We start from the raw sequence: 26434 nt of genomic DNA on the forward strand, positions 1-26434 counted from the left end.
ATTCATTGAAGTTCTGATCTTGTGTACAACCACACATAAGACTTCTAACTTTGCCACACTCAAAACACCCTTTAAATTTTGAAATAATCCGGTTACGCATACAGTACCAGCGTTTCAGCTGATCTTTAAAGAAAAAAGGAAAGGTAACTAGTGGCCAGTATATATTTAAGATGTATTTTGTAAAACATTTCTGTCCTCAAGAAACATATTTTGAATTATATTTCTAATTTGTGAAGAGCTACTGTTACATTGACATACAAAAGAAGCTACATTTTTCTTATGAAATAGTTATCTTTGGGTACTGATAATAAAATACTCTGTTTGACCAACGCTATTAAACGCTTTATCTAGATGTAGCCTCTAGATTAAGAGTCTTTCAACACATAAGGCTTACATCACAAAGACCTCTTTAGAAAAACAATTTCAGCAAAGTCTTTGCAGTAAGTTTTAACACTTTATAAGTGGACACTATAAACCTTTGTTAGAAAACATTACCATGAGCCAACTGCAGTCTACCATTATTTTATAATGAATGGATGTAATGGAGAGGGTAAATCCCCCAAATTACCCTCAGTAATAAAAGAGTGAGTACATTTTAAGATTCCATTAAACTCTATTGCTGTCTGATAATCACCATCCCAAATAATAAAGTGTTATATAGCAGCCATAGAACACGAGGTTCATTTGACCAGATGAATTGGTGTTAGAATCCATATAGCAGCCATAGAACACGAGGTTCATTTGACCAGATGAATTGGTGTTAGAATTGAACCATGTACAGTATTGCTTACATTGGCAAACACAGGATTTCTGGATTTCTAGATGGGGGTTTCCAAATGCTCTGCGAAACATTGGAGCAAGTGCGGGAGTCTGGGGGAGCTGCAGAAGAACCTAGTAACGACCCTGGACATTAATTTAACCATTGGTCATTTTTACACTGGATACTTTATGGAATACAGTAAAAATGTTTATCATGATAGATGGTCTACAGCAGGGCTGGCCAACCCAGTCCTCGAGATTTACCAACAGTTCATGTTTTCAAGGCCTCCTGGAGATCTGTAGAATTGTTAGTTAGGAATGATTGTAGCACATCTTAATTAGTAATGACTACAGCTGTGCACCAGCTAGGTGGTCTGGAAAATGTGAACTGTTGGTAGATCTTGAGGGCTGGTTTGGCCAGCCCTGCTCTACATTGTAGGCTGTATCAAACATTTAAATAATATAAATAAATGGTCAGGAAAAGATTAAACGTGCCATAATAGATAAATACACAAACATAATAAAACAAGTACTGCACTTTCTAAGCACACATTCTCCTGCCTCATAGTAAAGCGCCTGTCTCTTCTCCCTGGCAGCTGCTCTCTGATTGGGGACTCAGATCCACACACACAGCAAACTTGGTAGAAGAAACTGCTACCACTGGGCATGTGCAGCAGCTCTGCTCAATCCCTTACACTGCATGATGTGGCGGCAGCTCTAGTAATCGTGTTCTGAACCATTGCTATTGTTATCATAATTTGAGCCACCTGTCGTTGTCCCCCTTCCCCCTTCGCATTTGCTTATGGTTTAGCAAATTTGGTGAGAAGCTAGTTCCCATGGTGCCTCCACCACCTGTAGAAGGGGTAGTGAGTCCAATAGAAAAGTATTTGCGTGATAATATAAAAGTGATTGTACTGAAAAGAAATTTGCATAACATTTCAGACATCCCATCATCAACGCCCAGATATTTTTCTACATTTTTTGCACCAAACATGTATGTCATGTGCCAGAAATCAATATTTTTTCTTCCATCTTTTATCTTTAATTATATTTATGTATACTGTATGCATAGAGTCCGTGATGTGGGATCTCAAGAGTTATTTTTTTTCTGTAAAAAAATGATTACATTTATTATTATTATTGTTATTATTATTCGTATTATATTTTTTTATGGTTTGTGTTTGTTTAATTTGAGGTTGGAAGTTTTTACACACCTTTTATTTGGATATTATTATTTTATTTTATTTTTTTCTGTTTAGTTTAAGTTTGGGAGTTTTTACACACCTTTTATTTGGATTCTGCAGTTGCGGTTATTTATTATGCAGAATACTATAACTAGTAAAAAGATGTATACTTATCCAATACTTTTGTGTGTTAGTGCCTAAAAGTGTACTTGCGGCCTGGGATATATATTCCCGATGACCCAAGCCTTTCTCCAGCTTCAACATCAGGCTGTAAATGTTATTTTCTCCATAGTCTCGGATGATAACGAGCTGCCAAGTGGAACATTAAAATCGACGGAGAAGTCGACAATGGAGCAGCTGGTAGAGCGGGCCTGTTTCCGGGACTACCAGCGGCTGGCACTGGGGACCATCAGCAGCAGCTCCTCGCGGTTTAAATCTGAATATTTCCGTGTAACAGCCATGAACAGGATGTATTCTCTGTGCCGGAGGTGGGTGACATTGCATTGCAGTATATACAGATTTATCACTCGCCCAGCGTGGATGCATATGCCCCTATGTCACTTCAGTAATAAAACAGATTAATTGCTGCAGATTCTTCCAGTCTCATTTTACAACCAATACTCTGATACTCAGTATAAAATAAGTCAGGGTAACCCTATAGGGCAACTATATTCTGTATTTTAGTGCTGAGATACAGAGCAGTGTGTGCTGAGAAGCACCAAAGCAGAGAGCGACACCCCAGGCTGGAAAGAGGAACTGCACGTGTACTGAAAGGTGCAGGGTTCTAGAATGAATACTAATATATACACAGTGTGTATATATACAGATGGAGCCCTCTTCATCTTTGCCTTTAATTGGATTAAATGAGCCAGGGCAGTCAGACTTAATCCCCTGCTGTAATGACTTAATCCCCTGCTGTATTGTTCTCTCTGTACTGTATTGCAGCTGAGAACAAAAGATGAAAGGCTTGGTGCACCTAGGCGCAGCAGAGAAGCCTAGATGAGCGTTACGCCATCTGTGTGTGTGTGTGTGTGTGTGTGTGTGTGTGTGTGTGTGTGTGTGTGTGTGTGTGTGTATGTATGTGTATATATATATATATATATATATACACACTGTGTATATATTAGTGTTCATTCTAGCACCCTGCACCTTTCAGCACACGTGCAGTTCCTCTTTCCTATACATATATACATATATATATATATATATATATATATATAATGTATGTGTATTTGGCTTTCCTATATTGCCATCGTTTGATCTTGATTGTTGCATTTTCACAACACAGCAGAGTGAGGGTATGTCCTAGTAGTGAGGGTGAGCATAACTTAATTGACATCACAAGTACCTTTTTATATGTATCTACAGTAAATTCAGCCATGACCTCTGCAGACATCACAGCAGATGTTCTAAGATCGTATAGCCTCAGTTTCAGTGTCTTCTTACAATCAATGTGTCAATGTATTCTCTCTCGTAGTTACCCCGGTCTCCTGGTAGTGCCGCAATCGGTCCAGGACAGCAGCCTGCAGAAAGTCGCTCGGTGTTACCGCCATAACAGACTTCCGGTGGTTTCCTGGAAAAACTCCAAAACAAATGCAGTTTTACTCCGTTCTGGAGGCTTTCATGGAAAGACTGTTGTTGGCCTGTTTAAATCTCAGAATACACACGCTGCTGGTGAGTATTATATTCAGTACCCCATATTATCCACCCCGTATGCATCTAGTCTAGGGTAGTCCTTCAGGCGGTTTTCAAGTGGAACTGAAAATGAAATCCTATTACAAGGATGTGTGTCAGATATAAGATAAGAGTTTGAATGGAAGACTTGTATGTTTTAAAATAAAAATCAACAGCTGTTGGGTCAGTTTATGTTTTGACTTCTGTCTCACCTCACGATGTGTATAGTACTGTATATGTATATATATATATATATATATATATGTGTGTATGTGTATGTGTGTGTATATATATATATATATATATATATATATATCTCAGATAGATATAGATACACATATGTATGTTTGTGTGCGTATGTACAGTATATATAAATATATGTATACGACAGATGTAAATGGAATACAGTTACAATGCCAGCTGTCAAGATCCTGGCGTTCAGGATACAGACGCCGAAATCCCGCCAGCCAAGAATGAAGCCAGCCGGAATCCCTGCGCACCAGGGTTATTCCAACTCGTGAGTGTCCACGACACCCATAGAGTGGGAATAGATCCTGCCGTGAGCGCAGTGAGCCACCGAGCCCGCAAGGGGACTCTTAGCAGTTGCCCCGCTACCGGCATTCTGGCGGGTGGGATGCCACTGTCGGGATATTTACAGCCGGCATCCCGTCCGCTGGTATTGCGTATGTAATCCATGTAAATACTGTAGATAGCTACACATATGTTAGCATTATATTTTCTGCCATAAGTCTTAGGGGGAATTCAATTGCTGCAGCGAATCGATCCCCCAGGGATACCCAATTAGCCCCGATAGCAGCCCAACGCCGCCACTTATCAGGGATTTTTTTTTTTTTGGTACTAAAAAATAACCCCCGATAAGTGGCCTATATTCATAATCCCAAAACACATAGGTCTGTAACCTTATCAAGGATGCTATGCGTTTTCGCCCAAAAACAGGTACTTTTTCGGGTATTAAAAATAAGCTGTAATTGAATCCCCCCCCCCCAAAAAAAAATGCGATAAAATCCCGAAAAACTACCACGGCCCTTTGTGATCTCCGTTCTCTGGACATGTGATTGTGTGTTTGGTAGACAGGTAGATATGGATAATGTTCCTGTTACTCTCTCTGCTGTGTCCTCAGCTCCAGCCTCTTCTCTAGAGTCATCCAGCAGCATTGAGCAGGAAAAGTACCTGCAAGCCCTACTGAACGCCATCTCTGTGCACTACAAGATCAGCAGCGGCAGCACTCTCACCATCCGGCCCACCTTGGCGCTCTCCCCTGGTAAACACTTTTATATGCAATTTCTGTCGTGTAAATATCTTATTGCCCATCCGTCAGGACTCCATGCTGCAGATGTCAGCTCATCTCTATTCCGTTCTGCTGTGGTTGCTATCTGTCTCATGGCTAATTGCAAGTGAGGACGTTGGCGAAGCTGACAACTGCACCATGGGGTGGCTGACAAGGGGCAGCTAAATGTCAGGGAACATGAAGCTGGTTGGATGTTCCCTTTAAATTTTTACTACTTGTGTTCTATTTCTCTCTTATGATAGATAGGGTTCTCCTAAAGGCTGTAAATCACTGCTTCTAACCGGTTTCCTATGTCTTCCTAGTTATAGTATTGTTCAGTGTAAAACATTTATATATCCCAAAGAATGGCTGAATTACAGTCCGGCTACATCCACACGAACATATTGTTTTTGTGTGTTGGATAGAGGTGAAGCAGGCGGAATTATGATGCGTCTATATTTCATGCTGCAGCTCTATATTATACGTCCCGACAGCAGATTTGGAGAGTAGGACATTTAACTCAAGTGGTTCCATTTGACCCAGTGTCATTTCCATGTAGTGGTATAATAACAAATTGACCCTCAGATGGCATTTGAAGATCATTAATCCTTATAGTGCCAGAGAAAAATACCACATGTAACGTATGTCGTCATTGGACCAAGTGCTTTTGTTTAGTGTTCAGAGAACCACAAATTATGGGAATAGTTCTACAAAAACTAAATAAAATTTTCTCCTTGTCATCTTCTGATTGAGCCCCTGGGAGAATGACTTCTTATTGGAGATTTAAAGTGTAGTCTGAATTTTGACAAGGGTCCTTCACTTTGGCATTCTCTTATCGGTAAATATACGAACGCTGGTCATCTGAAATACCTCCCATATAGAGTCTTCCTTTAGATTTGCCAGTTTATGACAATCCAACAATACTGTTGCAGTCATTCTGTGGCCAGAATGCCTTTTCCAGAGCCAACTACAGTTGGTGCCGTCTGTTTTATCTTAGCACGGTTTGTGTACCAGTATAGAAAGGAATTTTATTTTATTCCAATGAAATAAAAAGGGGAACCAATGATTATTTTCATTATCTATCTAAGCAATAAATTATACAGAGCCTGCAGCTGCTCATTAATGCCTCACACTGGAGATAATGAAGACAAAGAGAGTTATTGAACGTTTGTGCCTTTTGGCAAGCGGTCTACCGGCCTCATATTTCACTGTAGTTCTCATGTGATGAGACCTGTGCAGGGTTCACTGGAAGGTAATTGCCAAGACAAGGCAGACGAAGGTGCATGTGACTTATCTTAAGCAGCTTAGGAACTTTCATTGTGAAGTACGGCCATCAGGAGCTCATGCATACTAACATCCACCGCAACTCCCTCGCCATCCGCGCCTAATCCACTAATCGCCTCAGCACACGACTTTCATCTACTGACCGTTCTCATGCCCAAAAAGCAGCTGGGCGGGGGAAGGGGGGGGGGAATATCAGGAAGGGAATTTAGTGAGTGCTCCGGAACTTAACATTTCCACATTGCATTTCGTGTTTTGTTACATATAACCTGTTTTTTGTTGTCTGTTTGTTGACTGACTTTAGGCAGTGCGAGAAAAAGCTCCAGAATGAGCAGTATGGTTAAACATGTTGTTCCAGGACACTTGGATGGCAGTCCGTCCAATAGCTTTGCCCGAGGAGGTTAGTAAGTGAATTGCAATGGCCCCTTTTAAGAAGATTGGGGCCTAGTAAGGCAAATCTTGGCTAGCAATCAAGGATTTTGTATTCGTTTCACATCCCAGCCTAATGCTTACATGGTTACGTCTTGTTAATGACAGATATCCACACATATCAATGGTGCTTGACCCTGCACTGCATTCAGTGGAAAGGGACCTTGCCAGATGACCATAGGGACCAATAGCTTAGATTGGGGACTGCACTGTTATTCTTGCTAAATGCCAAATAAACTAATGCTACTCAGTCCAGGGCTGCCCCTCCGCTGTGTGACAAATGCGGAGTACTGTGATTACACGTTGCCTCCGCTCTGTGCAACGCCGGTGGCAAGATTATGCATCAGAATAGTGGGTTGGCCGGATCTCTCGGAGAGGTTTACAGCCTACTGGAGAGTGTATACAGTACTTTTTATAGACCTTTGGGGTCCTTATTTGCAGGTTTAACCCCTTTCAAAATAATTCTACATAAGCGAGTTTAGCCTTTGACTTATGTGCTTGATTTTTTTTTTTTACTTTTCCCTCTACAATGTTTGGTGTACCGTGTCACTCACCGGATCGGTAATGACAAAGTCACTGACGTAGGGTTCCAAGGTTCAGTCACTTGGTCTGATGGCAGACCACAGCCAACCTACAGTATGGGCAAAATGAAATAGTCTCTGATTGCCCACATTGCTCATGTATTTTACCCCTGGTTTTAAAGCCCAGGTTAGTGTTCCGTTTGGCCTTACCTATCTCCAGGTTACAGTAGTGTGAACGTTGTATGCTCACGTAAAATGTGCGACACCTTCAGAAGTGATCTCTCTGCCTGAAAGACGGGGATCACCTTCCCACATGTCTAACTGGATGCGATGCGGCTGGGCGCCTTTCGTTATGCAGGCCATGCAGCAAGCCGTGTTGCAGCATGCTGCATCGCAACAAAGGTGTATGTGGCCAGTGTTGTTATGTATGTATGTATGTATGTGTGTGTGTATGTGGCCAGTGTTGTTATGTATGTATGTGTGTGTATGTGGTCACTATTGTTATATGTATTTATATAGATAGTATCTGTCAGACATATGGTATGATCCCGTGTTTGACTGTGCTGCGCTCTATGCCATCATGGATATCCTTGTAGGACTTTTACCCACTTTCAGTGACTTTGTGGTTATTTATCTTAAAATGACATTATGCACATAAACTGTTGGTTGTTTAAATCTCCTTAAATATACATTTTTACTTTAAAAAAAAAAAAAAAATAGTACTGCCATTCCTTTCACTGCTAGTTTTAGCTATGGGTCACAAAGGAAACTTTTTTTTTTTTATTAAGCAAAACCCCTAAGATTACTCATTCTATGGTCGCGGCGTTTCGGGTCCTGTGTGTCCATGGATGTTGTTTCTCTGTGTTGCATTTGCCTGCACTAATACCCCAGTACCAAACATCTCACATGTAACATTTGGGTGTCACCTCCCAGCGGATACCATAGTCCTACCAAATGGTCATACGTGTTTCGCAGACCAGAAAGACGTGTTACTGTCATTACATTTTACTCATTTATTGATGTCCATTGTACACGCCATGCAGCATACTCCTGTATGAGAGAACGTCAGGTAATTGCCACTGTACTATGGAAACGCTCATCACCGGTAAACTGTGCAGAATCCTTGTTTGCCATCAATTGTGTGCACGTAAATGAAAGGTTTATTCTCTGAGCACAGGCGACTTCTGCTCTTCATACTGCTAATCTCTTCTGTCTCACTGGAAACTCCTATCTATTTCCTCTCCTTTTCCCACCGTCAAGTTCTTGGGTACAGAGATAAGCTCTTCCCACAGTCAGACCTAGCGGCTAAGGGAAGAATACAAAATACAGGTACTTGTACAGGTACTAACATCTTCTATTACACATGGCCTGTGGTAGCTTCCATTCTCGTTCAGTCAGCAGAACGTTCTAACATACATCGTAGAGAACATACCATTCTATCCGTTTATCCATTCACAACCCAATAATCCATCTCTGATCTACATTCACCGTCATCCAGATGTCCATCTACTGAGTCTACACTCACACTCTGATGAAAGCCGTAACTAGCTTAGTTATATTTGTATCGGTTCACCCTAAAGTAGATGTCTGCATTTAAACCCCGAATGATCCATTTGTGATGACCCATGTAAGGGTGTATGCTTTTGTCCAGTGGTGTAGAGACCTATTAATGCTTTGTGTGCACTCACTGCAGCATATACAGTACTGTATTCTTCACTGGTCTCCTGGGCGTAGTCAGTGTTTTATATAGTAATAAATAGTTTACTTTTTTGAGGACCACTTAGAAAGGACCACGTCCTACTGGCCTACTGTGTAAGTCCCCTTGAGTACACACCCTAAGGAACAGGATCACTTTTACTGTTACACCTCTGTTGATTTACTTCCTCACCCTTCTATTAGGCTAGATACCCAGTTATCTGATTTCTCTTCCGATCTCTGGTGAAATTAGATCTTTTTTTACTTGGAATGGATCATTTATGGGTTCACTTACCATTGATAATGTTACAGGTGAGTCCTCCTACATCCAGCTTCCGAACGCCACGCAGCGCGAGTTGCATGTCGTGAGTGAACCGCCAGGTCCCTTGCAACTCTGCTAATGTCTGGAATCTTTATTTTGCCGAAATTGCGTCTTTGTCGCGATGCAATGCGACTAGGACGCAAGAGGAGACTCTGCTGAGTGTATACGGAGCACCACAGAACTTGTATTAGAAAAAAGCTGCGGTGGCTACATTGTAGCACTTTGTATACAGAATCAGAGACTCGGTCGCATGTCATATATCAAATTTAAGCAGCAGAGTCTTCTCGCGAGTCCTAGCCGCGACTAAGATGTATTTTTGGAGGGAAAAAAAGACGCTAGAAGATTCTCTCGCAATCTGGCGTGCCAAGAAGGGCTGTTTGGCGTGACTGCAGCAAAGATATATGAGGACACATCTGTAACATGCATGACACAGCAGGCCACCATGAAATGCATTAATCTTAATCATAGATATCTAATTTATTCTATTTCTTTTCATTAGACTTTGTTTCTGTAGCGCTGACAATTCTGTGTTCTGTACTTGGATGCTGCTAATCCATATTCTGTTTTATTTTCCCATTGCGTTTCCCACCTCTAAGTGAATATTTTGGTCTACAGTCATCAAATTTAAAATGAAATCATGTAATACAATGGCTGTAATTATCTTGTATTGGTCAGACTCTTGGCTATAGCTTAAAGAAGCACCTTATGTTTACTTAGATGTGCAGTAACATGGCTTAGAGCATCTTGCGGGCGGTTGTGTGCAGATTTGCCTTGCTCTGCACTGACGGCCCAGCTGGTAATAGCCTTTGCTTTATGACCTGCATGTTGTTCTATAACCTCCATGAACTTTATGTCCAGGTGTTTGGGCAAGTCTGCGTTCCAGCAATCGCTTAATCACCACCCAAATGCCTCTCGTGGACGTTGGTGCTCGATTGGTGGGAAAGGATCACGGCCCCTCCTACAGCGACCAAACCTCACTGCAGAACCAGCTGCTGAAGCGCCAGGCTGCACTCTACATATTTGGGGAAAAATCTCAAATAAGGGTAAGAATGATGTGAGGTATAAATTCAGTGATGAATACAGTGATCAGAGTGTGAGAAGGAAACTTCAGAGAAGAGATACTGACGTACATTAATTTGGCCCTGTCATCTGTGTGCCTGTTCTTTTCTGTAATACAGTCACAATCGTTCTGCTATTAAAGACTGTTGCAACAAATGGTTATAAATGGGTGAAAGGGTAAGGTACCGGTGAGCATGGCTATAAGGTAGATATTTATTTTAAGTTCTAATTACCGTGAGAATGCTTGAAGAGCATGTGTCACCTGCACAGACATTTGGTGTCCTGAAGCAATGTGTGAGAATGCAGCCTCATGATTCACGTGCGATATGTACCCCTTAAATAGTCATGCGTCATTGATGTCTCTGGCTGCAACTCATTAATATTAATGCAGCCGACAAAACTTCTGCTGTTTCTCTGTGTAGCTGATACCTTGCGTCAACCTCCCTTCGTCATGACCCTTCTCCTATCTTCAGTGTAGCACTTCAGATTAGGGGGCCCATTTATCAACGAGTGATAACGCTCATTGGAAATGATAACACTTGTTGCGTATGATAAATGGTGCTCAAACCAATCAGCTCCCAACTGTCATTTTTCAACAACATGGCAGTTGGGAGCGGCACGCATGGCAGTTGGGAGCGGCACGCATGGCAGTTGGGAGCGGCACGCATGGCAGTTGGGAGCGGCACGCATGGCAGTTGGGAGCGGCATGCATTACAGTTGGTCGCGGGATGCATGGCAGTTGGGAGCGGCACGCATGGTAGTTGGGAGCGGCACGCATGGTAGTTGGGAGCGGCACGCATGGCAGTTGGGAGCTGAACCCATGAGTTAACACATGACAGTTTGGAGCTGAATGGCTGGAGCACTAGTTATCATATGCAACAAGTTTTACCATGCACAATGAGTTTCATCACTCGTTAATAAATTGGCCTCTAAATGTACAAATATTTCAAGCAACATAGGTGGTCATTCCGAGTTGGTCGCTCATTGCCGTTTTTCGCAACGCAGCGATTAGGTGGAAAATGTGCATGGTACGCAGCGTGCATGCGTTCACTAATTTAACACAAAACTTTGGAAAATTGCACAAGCTCGAGCGACGTTTTTTCATCGCTCGAGTGATCGTAGTGTGATTTAAAGGAAGTGGGTGTTTCTGGGTGGAAACTGGCCTTTTTTTAGGGAGTGTGTTAAAAAAATGCAAGCGTGCCAGGTATAAACGCAGGAGTCGCTGGAGAAACGGGGGAGTGGCTGGCCGAACGCGAGGCGTGTTTGTGACGTCAAACCAGGAACTAAACGGACTGAGGTGATCGCAGTCTAGGAGTAGGTCTGGAGCTACTCAGAAACTGCTTGAAATTTTTTTAGTAGCAATTCTGCTAATCTTTCGTTCGCAATTCTGCTAAGCTAAGATACACTCCCAGAGGGCGGAGGCCTAGCGTTTGCAATGCTGCTGAAAGCAGCTAGCGAGCGAACAACTCGGAATGAGGGCCGTTGTTCAGTACGTAGGACAAGCCAGGGCTTAAAGAGTCATTTTTGCTAATCCGCTCTGTTTTAACAATTACCATCTAAATTCAGTACTTTGCTGGATGTAACTCCCTGAGGCCTCACTGTTAGAAATCTTTTCCAGCCACCAGATAAGGCTGTTTGATGTAGAAGGATCAGACCATATCCATTAATATGAAAGCATGAGTGTGTTACCTAAAGTATGGCAGATACTTGGTTAGCCATGACTCATGCCCAATCAGATGTCATTTTTATACACACCACTCCCCTTACCAGCTTTGAATCTGGCGCAGCTTGTGCCGATTGCTGCCCTTTAGGGTCCAATGTTTCCCATCAGTGGTGATGGGCTTCCAGTAAAGTGCTACTCTAATCTATGAGAGAGTGGGATCTCATAGGGGGGGAGGGGGGGGGGGGGGGTTGAACAGCTCCTTAATTCCTCAGTCTTTGTAATGTACTTTGCCCATATAGTCTGGCATTCCAAAACCCCTAGCAAAAAAACCCTGGCCCCAACTCTGTTTAAGCAGAGTCATTTTTTACACCAGCTGAAGACCTTATCAACATTATATTCTCTGGATAGTTGCTGGCTATTAATGCTGAGCCTATCATTATCCACTTAAATACATAACTTGATAATCTCACAACCCATTTTCTTAACCCGCCGTGCTTGCAGGACATTGCTCTTCGTGTGACATTCTTGTTCCTATCTCGTTAATATTTGGTAAAAATCCAAGAGCAGCAGCAGAAATTCCTACTGTAGATCATGAGCCCTATCTCATCTTCTGTTCCTAGAAAGGAATGTCCCCCATCCATCAGGACACCCAACACCGGGGCAGACTGGAGGCTCTCGTACCCCCCGGCCATGGAACTATTTACTTGGTAGATAACTGCTCCGCTGATTAGTCTGTGCCATTAATTCCCGCTAACCCAGAGGTCTCAGCTGACACTTGAGCAGCACGCAGTGCATTGGGGTCTTCTGGCACTAGCTATATAGGAAGACTGATCACTTGCTGGTTGCAGTGTCACGTCAGGGGCTCTGTCCCATTAGTCACTGTATCTAGGTTTATAAAACATTAAAATAAACAGGGATGAAGTGATGGGCTGCAGATGCTGCTACTACCGTGCCCTTTGTAACACTTTACAGTGTAGCAATCTACAAAAGGTTTAAAGAGTAACCATTATAAACCATCGTCTATTGTCCTGGGGTGATGATGATGATTATTATTCATAATAATAATTGGAGATGCGCCAGCGCACATACAGAAACAGACTTTGCGTCTCCTTTATTAGTCTGGAACCAGGCTTATGTTGTTAATTAACCAACGCAGCATATACCCCGGTTATTGCGCTCTTCAGTGAGAAGAAGGATGGCGGCCTGACTGGTATTGTAAATGTGAGAGTTTTCTGCCCCCCATTATTGCCCGGGTAACTGACAGCTGTCATATTGGAATGATGGAACAATACCCATACGGGTGTAGTATGAGTTGCCGGCGTGCCGTGTTCCCGACGGGTAGCATACCGGCGCCGGGATCCCGACTGCCGGCTTGCCGACAGCGGGGCGAGCGCAAATGAGCCCCTTGTGGGCTCGCCACTCTGCGGGCACAGTGGCGCGCTATGGACCCCCAAGAGGGAGAAAAAGTGTCGGTATGCCGGTTGTCGGGATTCCGGCGCCGGTATAATGTGCGCCGGGATCCCAACAACCGGTATACTGAATACCACCCACCCATACAACAGTTCAGCAATTATTTCAGACTGTTCCACATAGAATAGAGACCACACTGGGTGCAAGTGACCTAAGACCACATTAATATACCAGATTTTGCTGTAGGCACTTTTTCCATTATTGCAGATATATCTGAGATTTGCAGTCTTAATTTTTTTTTTTTCCTTAACTTCTCCTCCCTCTCCAGCTAGTAAGTACAGATGTGTCCTCATACATCCTTGCTGCAGTCACGCCAAACAGCACCTCTTGGCGCGCCAGGTCGTGTGAGAAACTTCTAGCGCCGCACGTCTTTTTTGCAGAAAATGCCTCTTAATCGCAACTTGCTGCAACTAGGATGCACGAGGAGACTGTGCTGATTTGATGCGACACTTGTATATCTGTGTGCGACTGAGTCTCTGAATCTGTACATGAAATGCTACAATGTAGCCGTCAGCTTTTTCCAGTACAAGTTCTGCTCTGCTTCATGAACAGACTCAGTCACACACAATATACAAGTGTCATATATCACATTAATCAGCGCAGTCTCCTGGTGTGTCCTAGTTGCGTTGCGATTAAGCTGCCTTTTTGGAAAAAAAAGACACCGGAAGTTAGCAGAGTTGCACGGGATCTGGCGGTTCACTCACGCCAGGCATGTCGCGCTGCATGGTGTATTGAGGATGGATGTATGAGGACACACCTGTAGCAAGTGGAGCGGAGGCTCCGCTAATGGCTCCGGCAGGGGTGTCCCTTTTCATTTCTGGGCGGCAGCTTCACGTGCTAACGTTAGCAGTTCCGTAGCCTAACAAAATCGCAACTGCATGTGTGTTCAGACATGAATTAGGCCCCGTGTTAACATTCAGGATGTTGACATGTTCATAATATCGACATGTTGACACACACAATTTCCACACATATTATACCCTAAAGTTAGCGCTTTCCCTGTTAGCATGTTTCGAAATTGTAACTGTCAGCATTTATTGCCGTTATTTTGAACAAGTCGACTTTATGTCAGTGTTGACAGTTGTGGATGTGCCAAGGACAACAAAGAAAGACCCTTTGTTGGCGCACTCGTTAAAAACTATATGTAAATTAAAACCTAACTTTTATTAGTAACCATATAAAAACCTTTGTAAGAAAACTATTTAATAAGCCCTTTGTTCACTATACCATGAAAAATTACATATTCATTTCTTTACATGTACGTGAGAAACAGACAATCTGAATATATTGATTAATTAGGGCAAAAATAACCTAATATGCAGCAGGATATCAATCAGACCCTACATCAGGGAATTTAAAGTGCAGCGCCCTCGAAATAAATATATATATATATATATATATATATTACATTACAGTATTATAAATACAATAATCAGTAGATTGAAGAATATTAACAGGTTCACAATTAGGACCAACACATTCTAGTGGTAATAAATATAAAAGTAGAAAAAGACAGAAGTAAGAAAATGTATGAATCTGCTGTCAACGTTAGGCTGGATTTTAGATTTAACCTAAGATCTACTACACCGGATATTCTCTGATGGTCACCCTCCAGGTACTGGTCTGGCCCAACACTTTATCGCTTCAAAGATCGGACGAGATTGGGCATTTTAAGTGTGGTTTGGAAGTAGAAACACTTCCTGTATCTTACCCAGGATCGTTCATGAGAGTTCATGAATAAGAGCAAAGGTGCAGTATTTAGTGGAAGATGAAAAAAGAGAGGATCTGCTTTTGGCGTTAGACTGTGAGCTGTCTGACCGTTATGTGGATGTGCACATGTCATTTGTGTCGGCATTCAGAGCACGCCCCTCTCTTTATAACGTGCTGTGTTGTGTGTGTTTCTTTCATCAGGGCTTCAAGTGCGACTTTGCTTTGAATTGTGAGTTTGTGCCGGTGGAGTTTGGGGATATCAGACAAGTGAAGACCAGTTTTAAGAAACTGATGAGAGCCTGCGTGCCTAGCAGCGTTCCCGGCGACTCGGACTCCAGCTTTCTGAAGTCACTGGGAGACTCGGAGTGGTTCCTGCAGGTGATTTCCCTTCCGCGCCCGGTAGAGGTTGGATACGTTCCTGTGACTGTGTGAGAAATAATAATGTGTTTTATTTCTCCAGATTCACAGAATTATCCAGTTGTCTGTGATCATATCTGAGCTGATGGAGAGCGGGTCATCCGTGATGGTCAGCTTAGAGGACGGATGGGATATCACGACGCAGGTAAGTGACTGAACGTCTGCCCTAAGGGTCGGTCTCATTGTACCAGGACATAATCGCGTGTCGCTACAGGTTTGGATTGTGAGAGCAGAACAGGCGGTCACTCCAGAGGGGAAGCGACGATGCTTAATACCCTGAAATGCAGAAACGAATCAACATTATCTTATTATTAAAAACATTTAACCAGTCAGTGTTGGGGACCAGGGCCTGGCCATGTGCAATATTTTTATCCACTTCCCTTTCCTCTATAAGTTCATCAAAACTTTTCTTTTTTAAATTAACTTAATTTATCTCATTATTTACAGATTGCTGGTAAATTACATATATACCATGTACTCAACTTATCGATTATATGGTATCCTGACAACAGTGTATTGGTCGACAGGTCGTCCGATGCAAAAGGTTGACGTGACAATGGTTGACGCATTTTTTTTTTTTTTTTTGGGGGGGGGGGGGGGGGGGGGGGGTTTCACATATTTTCTCAACACTTGCTTGATTTACTATCCACGTGGACATCTATTGGGAATAGTAGCCTGGAGCAGAGCGAGCCACCTTGCCGAAGTTTTGCAAGCGAAGCAATGGTAGACATTTGTACTGATGGTGGTCACATAACGTGAAATATACAAAATTTGTTCTAAGACCCCCCCAAAAAATGTGTCGACCATTGTCATGTCAATCTTATGCATGCCGACCATTTAGTGTCGACAATAGCATTTCTGATCTATTATACAACATGGCTTTACAGAGATTTTTTTTCTCATTTAATCATTCACATCAGTCAATACTTTTTCAGAGCAGAGTGTTTCTGTGATGGGAGTAACCACATTTATGTAATAAACATACGGGGGGGTTCTTTAATCAGGTTTTTAGTATTCTGGAACTGATTATGAGCTGTAAGGTATTGCACGGCTTCAGGGAAGTTGCTGTGCAGTACCTTACAGATACATCGGGTTAAGTTGCTGTGCAGTACCTTACAGATACATCGGGTTTACGTACAAATCGGATTCAGGCCCTCCTTCCTTTCACCCGTCACTGCCCTCGTTTCTGCACTCTACAACAACCCAATACAGAATGACCACATGTGGTTTTTGTTAGACAGTCTGTTGTGTAGTGATTGTGTTGCGCTGCCATCCGTAAGATAATATATATGAAACATGTTCCTAATAGAAAACAGGATTAAAGTGACACACGCATATAATTCCATGCCAGTCTCTGTTGTTACGTTTGTAAAGTGGTTTGTACTATGTGTTTTTTCCAATAGATCATCTCTCTGGTGCAAATCCTGGGAGACCCGTATTACCGGACGCTGGAAGGGTTCCGCATGTTGATAGAGAAGGAGTGGCTCTCGTTTGGCCATAAATTCAGCCAGCGCAGCAATCTCTCGCTTAGCAGTCAAGGCAGCGGATTTGTACCAATCTTCCTGCAGTTTCTTGATTGCGTTCATCAGGTAAGTAGTCACTGAGGGTCTTATTACTGGATAGGTAGATCGACAGCGCTCACTGCCTTCCCTGAGCAAGTAATACAGCTTCATACTAAAGTTCTCTGTCCCAGATAAACGGAAGAATTGGAGGGAAGCGCCGCTATGTTGCCAAGAGAAAACCCAATTTGTATAGAGAGAAAGAAACCACGAAATGTCTGCCATAATGTTTGAAAAAATAATGTGGCCTCCTGAGATGCAAATTTGGCAGCAAAAGAGTTATAGGGCGGTGTTCCTTATTAAGAAAAAATAAATGTAATATAGTTCACTTTTAAGTGAATGAAGAGTTTGGCGAAACAGTGTCACTAAGCTGGACGAATGTGACCTATCCACCATCCCGCCTTTGTCTTTGCGAGGCAGTGATGACTGAAGGTTTAAAAGGGGATTCCAGTTCTGACTAACCTCCTCCTGTGCTACATGCAAAAATACGGACATTCTCGCCCGAAGTCCCACACCTCCGGCACCTCAGACCCAATTAGATTTACCCCTTTCGGGGGTATTCAAAGCATGTCTGAACCTCTCCGACGGAGAGGATCCGACGTGCAGTATTCAATTAGCGGGCAATTTCCGACAGGTTTTGCCTATTTCTGACCATGCTGATCCCACTGTCGAAAACGGGTCAAAATCCTGTCAGAATTGGCCGCTAATTCGACAAAACACGTGGATCCGCGGCTAATCCACGTTTGTTCCGACAAGTTGGAACTGCCGACAAGTCGGAAAAACTGCAGTACCATTGAATAGGTTAAATCCTGATTCGACCCAAAAAAGTCGGAAACTGCCGTCTTTCAGACTGGACGGCAGTTCCGACTTCAATTGAATAGACCCGTTTGTGTGGCTGCTTAATATAATATAATATAATAATAGATTGCTTCTCTTATGACCAAAGTATTAAGCAGGAATCCTGGTTTCTCTAACGTCCCAGTGGATGCTGGGGACTCCGTAAGGACAATGGGGAATAGACGGGCTCCGCAGGAGACAGGGCACTCTAAGAAAGAATTTGGATTCTGGTGTGTTCTGGCTCCTCCCTCTATGTCCCTCCTCCAGACCTCAGTTTGAATCTGTGCCCGGACGAGCTGGGTGCTACTTAGTGAGCTCTCCTGAGCTTGCTATAAGAAAGTATTTTGTTAGGTTTTTTATTTTCAGGGAGATCTGCTGGCAACAGACTCCCTGCATCGTGGGACTGAGGGGAGAGAAGCAGCCCTACTCTCTGAAGATAGGTCCTGCTTCTTAGGCTACTGGACACCATTAGCTCCAGAGGGATTGTACACAGGATCTCACCCTTTGTCGTCCGATCCCGGAGCCGCGCCGCCGTCCCCCTCGCAGAGCCGGAAGACAGAAGCCGGGTGAAAGAAGCAAGAAGACTTCGAAATCGGCGGCAGAAGACTCCAGTCTTCAAACTGAGGTAGCGCACAGCACTGCAGCTGTGCGCCATTGCTCCCACACTACACCCACATACTCCGGTCACTGTAGGGTGCAGGGCGCAGGGGGGGGCACCCTGGGCAGCAATTAGGACCTCTTGGCAAAAGTGGGCATATATACAGTTGGGCACTGTATATATGCATGAGCCCCCGCCAAAAATTGTACATGAAAGCGGGACAGAAGCCCGCCGTTGAGGGGGCGGGGCTTCTTCCTCAGCACTCACCAGCGCCATGTTTTTTCTCCACAGCACCGCTGAGAGGAAGCTCCCCAGCCTCTCCCCTGCAGTTACACGGTAGAAGAGGGTAAAAAGAGAGGGGGGGCACATAATTAGGCGCAAAAATCAATATAAACAGCAGCTACTGGGTTAACATTAAGTTACTGTGTTATTCCTGGGTTAATAGCGCTGGGGTGTGTGCTGGCATACTCTCTCTCTGTCTCTCCAAAGGGCCTTATGGGGGAATTGTCTTCAGATGAGCATTCCCTGAGTGTGTGGTGTGTCGGTACGTGTGTGTCGACATGTCTGAGGTAAAAGGCTCCCCTAAGGAGGAGATGGAGCAAATATGTGTGTGAGAGGGTGTCTCCGTCGACAACGCCGACACCTGTTTGGATATGTGTAATTAAGTGCTAAGGTGAATTTATTGCACAAAAGATTAGAGAACAGACAGGGAATCTACCCATGTCTGTCCCTATGTCACAGAGACCTTCAGAGTCTCTCAATGCTCACTATCCAAAATAATAGACACTGATATCGACATGGAGTCTGACTCCAGTGTCGACTACGATAATGCAAAGTTACAGTCAAAATGGCAGAAAAGTATTCAATATATGATTATTGTAATAAAAGATGATTTGCATATCACTGATGACTCATCTGTCCCTGACACAAGGGTACACATGTTTAAGGGGAAGAAAGCTGAGGTAAATTTCCCTCCTCTCATGAGGAAAAAGAGCCGGAATCTCCAGACAAGAGACTGCAGTTTCCCACAAAGAATTTTCAGGGAGTATCCTTTCCCCACTAGGGCCAGGATACTATGGGAATCTTCCCCTAGGGTGTCACGTTTGCCCAAAAGGTAGCCCTGACGTAACAGCTATTCTCAGGGATCCTGCAGATAGCGTGCGCATTCTGGTACACTACTCAGACCGGCGATTGTGTCGGCATGGGTTTATAGCGCTGTGGCAGCGTGGACAGGTACCTTATCAGCAGAGATTGAGACCCTAGTATGTATATATATATATATATGTATATATAGAGATATATATATTAAAGATGCTGTCTTAAGAGATATATATATATAAAACATGCCCAAAGAGACATGAGTCTACTGGGTCCTAGAGACAAAGCTATGTCGATTTCTGCTTGACGTGTCCTGTAGAATATGCAATGGACAGATGATGCCGACTTAAGAGGCATATGGAAGGCTGAGGATTGTGTGGAGAAGGGTTCTCGGACCTGGTCTCCACAGCTATAGCTGGTAATTCTGATATTTTGCCTTATATTCCTGCACAGCCTAGGAAAGCACGACATTATCAAATGCAGCCTTTCGAACAATAAAACAAGAAAGTTTGAGGTGCGTCCTTTCTTGCCAGAGGAAAGAAGCTGCACAACACAGCTAGTTCCCATGAACAGAAGTCCTCCCCGGCCTCTACAAAATCCACCGCATGTCGCTGGGGCTCCACAGGCGGAGCTAGGCCCGGTGGGGGCACGCCTTCGTAAGTTCATCCACAAGTCGGTTCACTCCCTTTTAGATCCCTGGGCAAATAGAAATTGTGTCTCAGGGATACAAGCTGGACTTTGAGGAGATGCCCCCTCACCGACGGCCCTGCCGGCTTCCCCCCACGAGAGGGAAACAGTGTTAACTGCAATTCACAAATTGTATCTTCAACAGGTGGTGGTCAAGGTTCCCCTCCTTCAACAAGGAGGGGGTTATTATTCGACCATGTTGTAGTCCCGAAACCAGACGGTTCGGTCAGACCCATATTGAATTTAAAATCCCTGAACATATACCTAAAAAGGTTCAAGTTCAAGATGGAATCGCTAAGAGCAGTCATTGCAAGCCTGAAAGGGGGAGATTTTATGGTGACTCCGGACATAAAGGATGCATACCTTCATGTCCCCATTTATCCACCTCATCAGGCGTACCTCAGAATTGCGGTACGGGATTGTCATTACCAATTTCAGACGTTGCCGTTTGGTCTCTCCACGGCCCCGAGAATATTCACCAAGGTAATGGCGGAAATGATGGTGCTCCTGCGGAAGCAAGGTGTCACTATTATCACGTACTTGGACGATCTCATAAAAGCGAGATCAAGAGAGCAGTTGCTGAACAGCGTATCACTTTCTCTGGAAGTGTAATGGAAACACGGCTGGAGTCTATATATTCCAAAGTCGCAGTTGGTTCCTACAGCTCATCTGCCTCTTCTAGTCATGATCCTAGATACAGGCCAGTAAAAGGGTTTATCTCCCGATAGAGAGAGCTCAGGAGCTCGTGACACTGGTCAGGAACCTATTAAAACCAAAACAGGTGTCAGTGCATCACTGCACTCGAGTCCTGGGAAGGATGGTGGCATCATACGAGGCCATTCCCTTCGGCAGGTTCCATGCGAGGACCTTCCAATGGGACTTACTGGACAAGTGGTCCGGATCACATCTTCAGATGCATCGGTTAATCACCCTATCCCCCAGGGCCAGGGTGTCTCTCCTGTGGTGGCTGCAGAGTGCTCACCTTCTCGAAGGTCGCAGATTCGGCATTCAGGACTGGGTACTGGTGACTACGGATGCAAGCCTCTGAGGGTGGGGGGCAGTCACACAGGGAAGAAATTTCCAAGGGCTGTGGTCAAGTCAGGAGACTTGCCTTCACATCAACATCCTGGAACTAAGAGCCATATACAACGCCCTACGTCAAGCGGAGTCCCTGCTTCGCGACCAACCGGTTCTGATTCAGTCAGACAACATCACCGCAGTGGCTCATGTAAACCGCCAAGGCGGCACAAGGAGCAGGGTGGCGATGGTAGAAGCCACCAGAATTCTTCGCTGGGCGGAGAATCACGTAAGCGCACTGTCAGCAGTGTTCATTCCGGGAGCGGACAACTGGGAAGCAGACTTCCTCAGCAGGCACGACCTCCACCCGGGAGAGTGGGGACTTCATCAAGAAGTCTTCACGCAGATTGCAAGTCGGTGGGAACTGCCACAGGTGGACATGATGGCATCCCGCCTCAACAAAAAGCTGCAGAGATATTGCACCAGGTCAAGAGACCCTCAGGCGATAACTGTGGACGCACTGGTGACACCGTGGGTGTTCCCGTCGGTCTATGTATTTCCTCCTCTTCCTCTCATACCCAAGGTGCTGAGAATCATAAGGAAACGAGGAGTGAGAACAATACTCATTGTTCCGGATTGGCCAAGAAGGACTTGGTATCCAGATCTGCAAGAAATGCTCACAGAGGACCCGTGGCCTCTGCCTCTAAGACAGGACTTGTGCAACAGGGGCCCTGTCTGTTCCAAGACTTACCGCGGCTGCGTTTGACGGCATGGCGGTTGAACGCCGGATCCTAGCAGAAAAAGGCATTCCGGATGAGGTCATTCCTACGCTGATAGAGGCTAGGAAGGATATGACGGCTCAACATTATCACCGTATATGGCGAAAATATGTGGCTTGGTGTGAGGCCAGGAATGCCCCTACGGAGGAATTCCAGCTGGGCCTTTTCCTTCACTTCCTACAGTCGGGAGTGACTTTGGGCCTTAAATTGGGTTCCATTAAGGTTCAGATTTCGGCCTTATCCATTTTCTTTCAAAAAGAACTGGCTTCTCTGCCTGAAGTTCAGACGTTTGTAAAGGGAGTGCTGCATATTCAGCCCCCTTTTGTGCCTCCAGTGGCACCTTGGGATCTTAACGTGGTGTTGAGTTTCCTGAAATCACACTGGTTTGAACCACTCAAAACGATGGAAGTAAAATATCTCACGTGGAAGGTGGTCATGCTATTAGCCTTGGCTTCGGCTAGGTGTGTGTCAGAATTGGCGGCTTTGTCACATAAAAGCCCTTATCTGGTTTTCCATGCGGATAGAGCAGAATTGCGGACCGTCCACAATTTCTGCCGAAAGTGGTTTCATCCTTTCATATAAACCAACCTATTGTGGTGCCTGTGGCTACTACTGACTTGGAGGATTCCGAGTCACTGGATTTAGTCTGGGCTTTGAAGGTTTATGTAGCCAGACTGGCTAAGGTCAGGAAAACAGAATCTTTGTTTATCCTGCATGCTTCCAACAAGCTTGGGGCGCCTGCTTCAAAGCAAACTATTGCTCGCTGGATCTGTAACACGATTCAGCAGGCTTATTCTGCGGCTGGGTTGCCGCTGCCTAAATCAGTTAAGGCCCATTCCACAAGGAAGGTGGGCTCTTCTTGGGCGGCTGCCTGAGGGGTCTCGGCATTACAGCTTTGCCGAGCAGCTACTTGGTCAGGTTCAAACACCTTTGCAAAGTTCTACAAGTTTGATACCCTGGCTGAGGAGGACCTTGTGTTTGCTCATTCGGTGCTGCAGAGTCATCCGCACTCTCCCGCCCGTTTGGGAGCTTTGGTATAATCCCCATGGTCCTTACGGAGTCCCCAGCATCCACTAGGACGTTAGAGAAAATAAGATTTTACTTACCGGTAAATCTATTTCTCTATCGTCCTAAGTGGATGCTGGGGTTCCTGAAAGGACCATGGGGAATAGCGGCTCCGCAGGAGACAGGGCACAAAAAAGTAAAGCTTTACTAGGTCAGGTGGTGTGCACTGGCTCCTCCCCCTATGACCCTCCTCCAGACTCCAGTTAGATTTTGTGCCCGAACGAGAAGGGTGCAATCTAGGTGGCTCTCCTAAAGAGCTGCTTAGAGAAAGTTTAGTTTAGGTTTTTTTCTTTACAGTGAGTCCTGCTGGCAACAGGATCACTGCAACGTGGGACTTAGGGGGAAAGTAGTAAACTCACCTGCATGCAGAGTGGATTTGCTGCTTGGCTACTGGACACCATTAGCTCCAGAGGGATCGAACACAGGCCCAGCCGTGGAGTCCGGTCCCGGAGCCGCGCCGCCGACCCCCTTGCAGATGCTGAAGCGTGAAGAGGTCCGGAAACCGGCGGCTGAAGACTCCTCAGTCTTCATAAGGTAGCGCACAGCACTGCAGCTGTGCGCCATTTTCCTCTCAGCACACTTCACTGGGCAGTCACTGAGGGTGCAGAGCGCTGGGGGGGGGCGCTCTGAGAGGCAAATATAAACCTTATACAAGGCTAAAAATACCTCACATATAGCCCATAGGGGCTATATGGAGATATTTAACCCCTGCCTGACTGGAAAAATAGCGGGAGAAGAACCCGCCGAAAAAGGGGCGGGGCCTATCTCCTCAGCACACGGCGCCATTTTCTGTCACAGCTCCGCTGGTCAGAACGGCTCCCAGGTCTCTCCCCTGCACTGCACTACAGAAACAGGGTAAAACAGAGAGGGGGGGCACATTAATGGCTATATATATATATATTAAAGCAGCTATAAGGGAGCACTTAATATAAGGATATCCCTTGTATATATAGCGCTTTGTGGTGTGTGCTGGCAGACTCTCCCTCTGTCTCCCCAAAAGGGCTAGTGGGTCCTGTCTTCATTAGAGCATTCCCTGTGAGTTTGCGGTGTGTGTCGGTACGTGGTGTCGACATGTATGAGGACGATATTGGTGTGGAGGCGGAGCAATTGCCAAATATGCAGATGTCACCCCCCAGGGGGTCGACACCAGAATGGATGCCTTTATTTGTGGAATTACGTGATGGTTTATCTTCCCTTAAACAGTCAGTTGAGGACATGAGGCGGCCGGACAATCAATTAATGCCTGTCCAGGCGCCTCAAACACCGTCAGGGGCTGTAAAACGCCCTTTGCCTCAGTCGGTCGACACAGACCCAGACACGGGCACTGATTCCAGTGACGACGGTAGAAATTCAAACGTATTTTCCAGTAGGGCCACACGTTATATGATTTTGGCAATGAAGGAGACGTTACATTTAGCTGATACTACAGATACCGTAAAACAGGGTATTATGTATGGTGTGAAAAAACTACAAACAGTTTTTCCTGAATCAGAAGAATTAAATGACGTGTGTGATGAAGCGTGGGTTGCTCCTGATAAAAAGTTGATAATTTCAAAAAAGTTATTGGCATTATACCCTTTCCCGCCAGAGGTTAGGGCGCGCTGGGAAACACCCCCTAAGGTGGACAAGGCGCTCACACGCTTATCCAAACAAGTGGCGTTACCCTCTCCTGAGACGGCCGCACTTAAGGATCCATCAGATAGAAAGATGGAAGTTATTCAAAAGAATATATACACACATGCAGGTGTTATACTACGACCAGCTATAGCAACTGCCTGGATGTGCAGTGCTGGAGTAGTTTGGTCAGAATCCCTGATTGAAAATATTGATACCCTAGATAGGGACAATGTTTTACTGTCGTTAGAACAAATAAAGGATGCATTTATCTATATGCGTGATGCACAGAGGGATATTTGCACACTGGCATCTCGGGTGAGTGCTATGTCCATTTCAGCCAGAAGAGCCTTATGGACACGACAGTGGACAGGCGATGCGGATTCAAAACGTCACATGGAGGTTTTGCCGTATAAAGGGGAGGAGTTATTTGGAGTTGGTCTATCAGACTTGGTGGCCACGGCTACTGCCGGGAAATCCACTTTTTTACCTCAAGTCACTCCCCAACAGAGAAAGGCACCGACCTTTCAACCGCAGCCTTTTCGCTCCTACAAAAATAAGAGAGCAAAGGGCTTGTCGTACCTGCCACGAGGCAGAGGAAGAGGGAAGAGACACCAACAGGCAGCTCCTTCCCAGGAACAGAAGCCCTCCCCGGCTCCTGCAAAAACCTCAGCATGACGCTGGGGCCTCTCAAGCGGACTCGGGGACAGTGGGGGGCCGTCTCAAAAATTACAGCGCGCAGTGGGCTCACTCGCAGGTAGACCCCTGGATCCTGCAGATAATATCTCAGGGGTACAGGTTGGAATTAGAGACGGATCCTCCTCATCGTTTCCTGAAGTCTGCCTTACCAACCGTCTCTTCCGAAAGGGAGAGGGTGTTGGAAGCCATTCACAAGCTGTACGCTCAGCAGGTGATAGTCAAAGTACCCCTATTACAACAAGGAAAGGGGTATTATTCCACTCTATTTGTGGTACCGAAGCCGGATGGCTCGGTAAGGCCTATTCTAAATCTGAAGTCCTTGAACCTCTACATAAAAAAGTTCAAGTTCAAGATGGAGTCACTCAGAGCAGTGATAGCGAACCTGGAAGAAGGGGACTTTATGGTATCCTTGGACATCAAGGATGCGTATCTACACGTTCCGATTTACCCCGCACACCAGGGGTACCTCAGGTTCATTGTTCAAAACTGTCACTATCAGTTTCAGACGCTGCCGTTCGGATTGTCCACGGCGCCTCGGGTCTTTACCAAGGTAATGGCCGAGATGATGATTCTTCTTCGAAGAAAAGGCGTATTAGTTATCCCATACTTGGACGATCTCCTAATAAGGGCAAGGTCCAGAGAACAGCTGGAGACAGCTTTAGCACTATCTCAAGAGGTGCTAAGACAACACGGGTGGATTCTGAATATTCCAAAATCCCATTTAATCCCGACAACTCGTCTGCTGTTCCTAGGAATGATTCTGGACACGGTTCAGAAAAAGGTTTTCCTTCCAGAGGAAAAAGCCAAGGAGTTATCCGATCTGGTCAGGAACCTCCTAAAACCAGGAAAAGTGTCAGTACATCAATGCACAAGAGTCCTGGGAAAAATGGTGGCTTCTTACGAAGCAATTCCATTCGGCAGATTCCATGCAAGAATATTCCAAAGGGATCTGTTGGACAAATGGTCAGGGTCGCATCTGCAGATGCACCTGCGAATAACCCTGTCACCA

The 26434-nt window shown here is 44.9% G+C and overlaps 1 protein-coding gene and 1 pseudogene across 5 annotated transcripts in view; one reads left to right on the forward strand and one right to left on the reverse strand.

The window, feature by feature from the left end:
• The window catches only part of SBF2 (SET binding factor 2), a 585530-nt gene that overhangs the window by 502777 nt on the left and 56319 nt on the right, over positions 1-26434 (forward strand). The window contains exons 26-34 of one of the 5 annotated variants that reach the window (XM_063946447.1): positions 2236-2431; positions 3421-3617; positions 4759-4899; positions 6491-6586; positions 8397-8465; positions 10012-10196; positions 15257-15433; positions 15516-15617; positions 16876-17061. In XM_063946447.1, coding sequence (XP_063802517.1) covers positions 2236-2431; positions 3421-3617; positions 4759-4899; positions 6491-6586; positions 8397-8465; positions 10012-10196; positions 15257-15433; positions 15516-15617; positions 16876-17061 — 1349 coding nt within the window. Of the gene's footprint in view, positions 1-2235; positions 2432-3420; positions 3618-4758; positions 4900-6490; positions 6587-8396; positions 8478-10011; positions 10197-15256; positions 15434-15515; positions 15618-16875; positions 17062-26434 lie in introns of all 5 variants that reach the window. The other 4 variants (XM_063946443.1, XM_063946444.1, XM_063946445.1 and 1 more) reach the window with 4 other exon arrangements.
• LOC134971513 (5S ribosomal RNA) lies at positions 14921-15038 on the reverse strand (annotated as a pseudogene).

This window comes from Pseudophryne corroboree, chromosome 11, assembly GCF_028390025.1.
Source record: "Pseudophryne corroboree isolate aPseCor3 chromosome 11, aPseCor3.hap2, whole genome shotgun sequence".
In the NCBI taxonomy this organism is placed as follows: Eukaryota; Metazoa; Chordata; class Amphibia; order Anura; family Myobatrachidae; genus Pseudophryne; species Pseudophryne corroboree.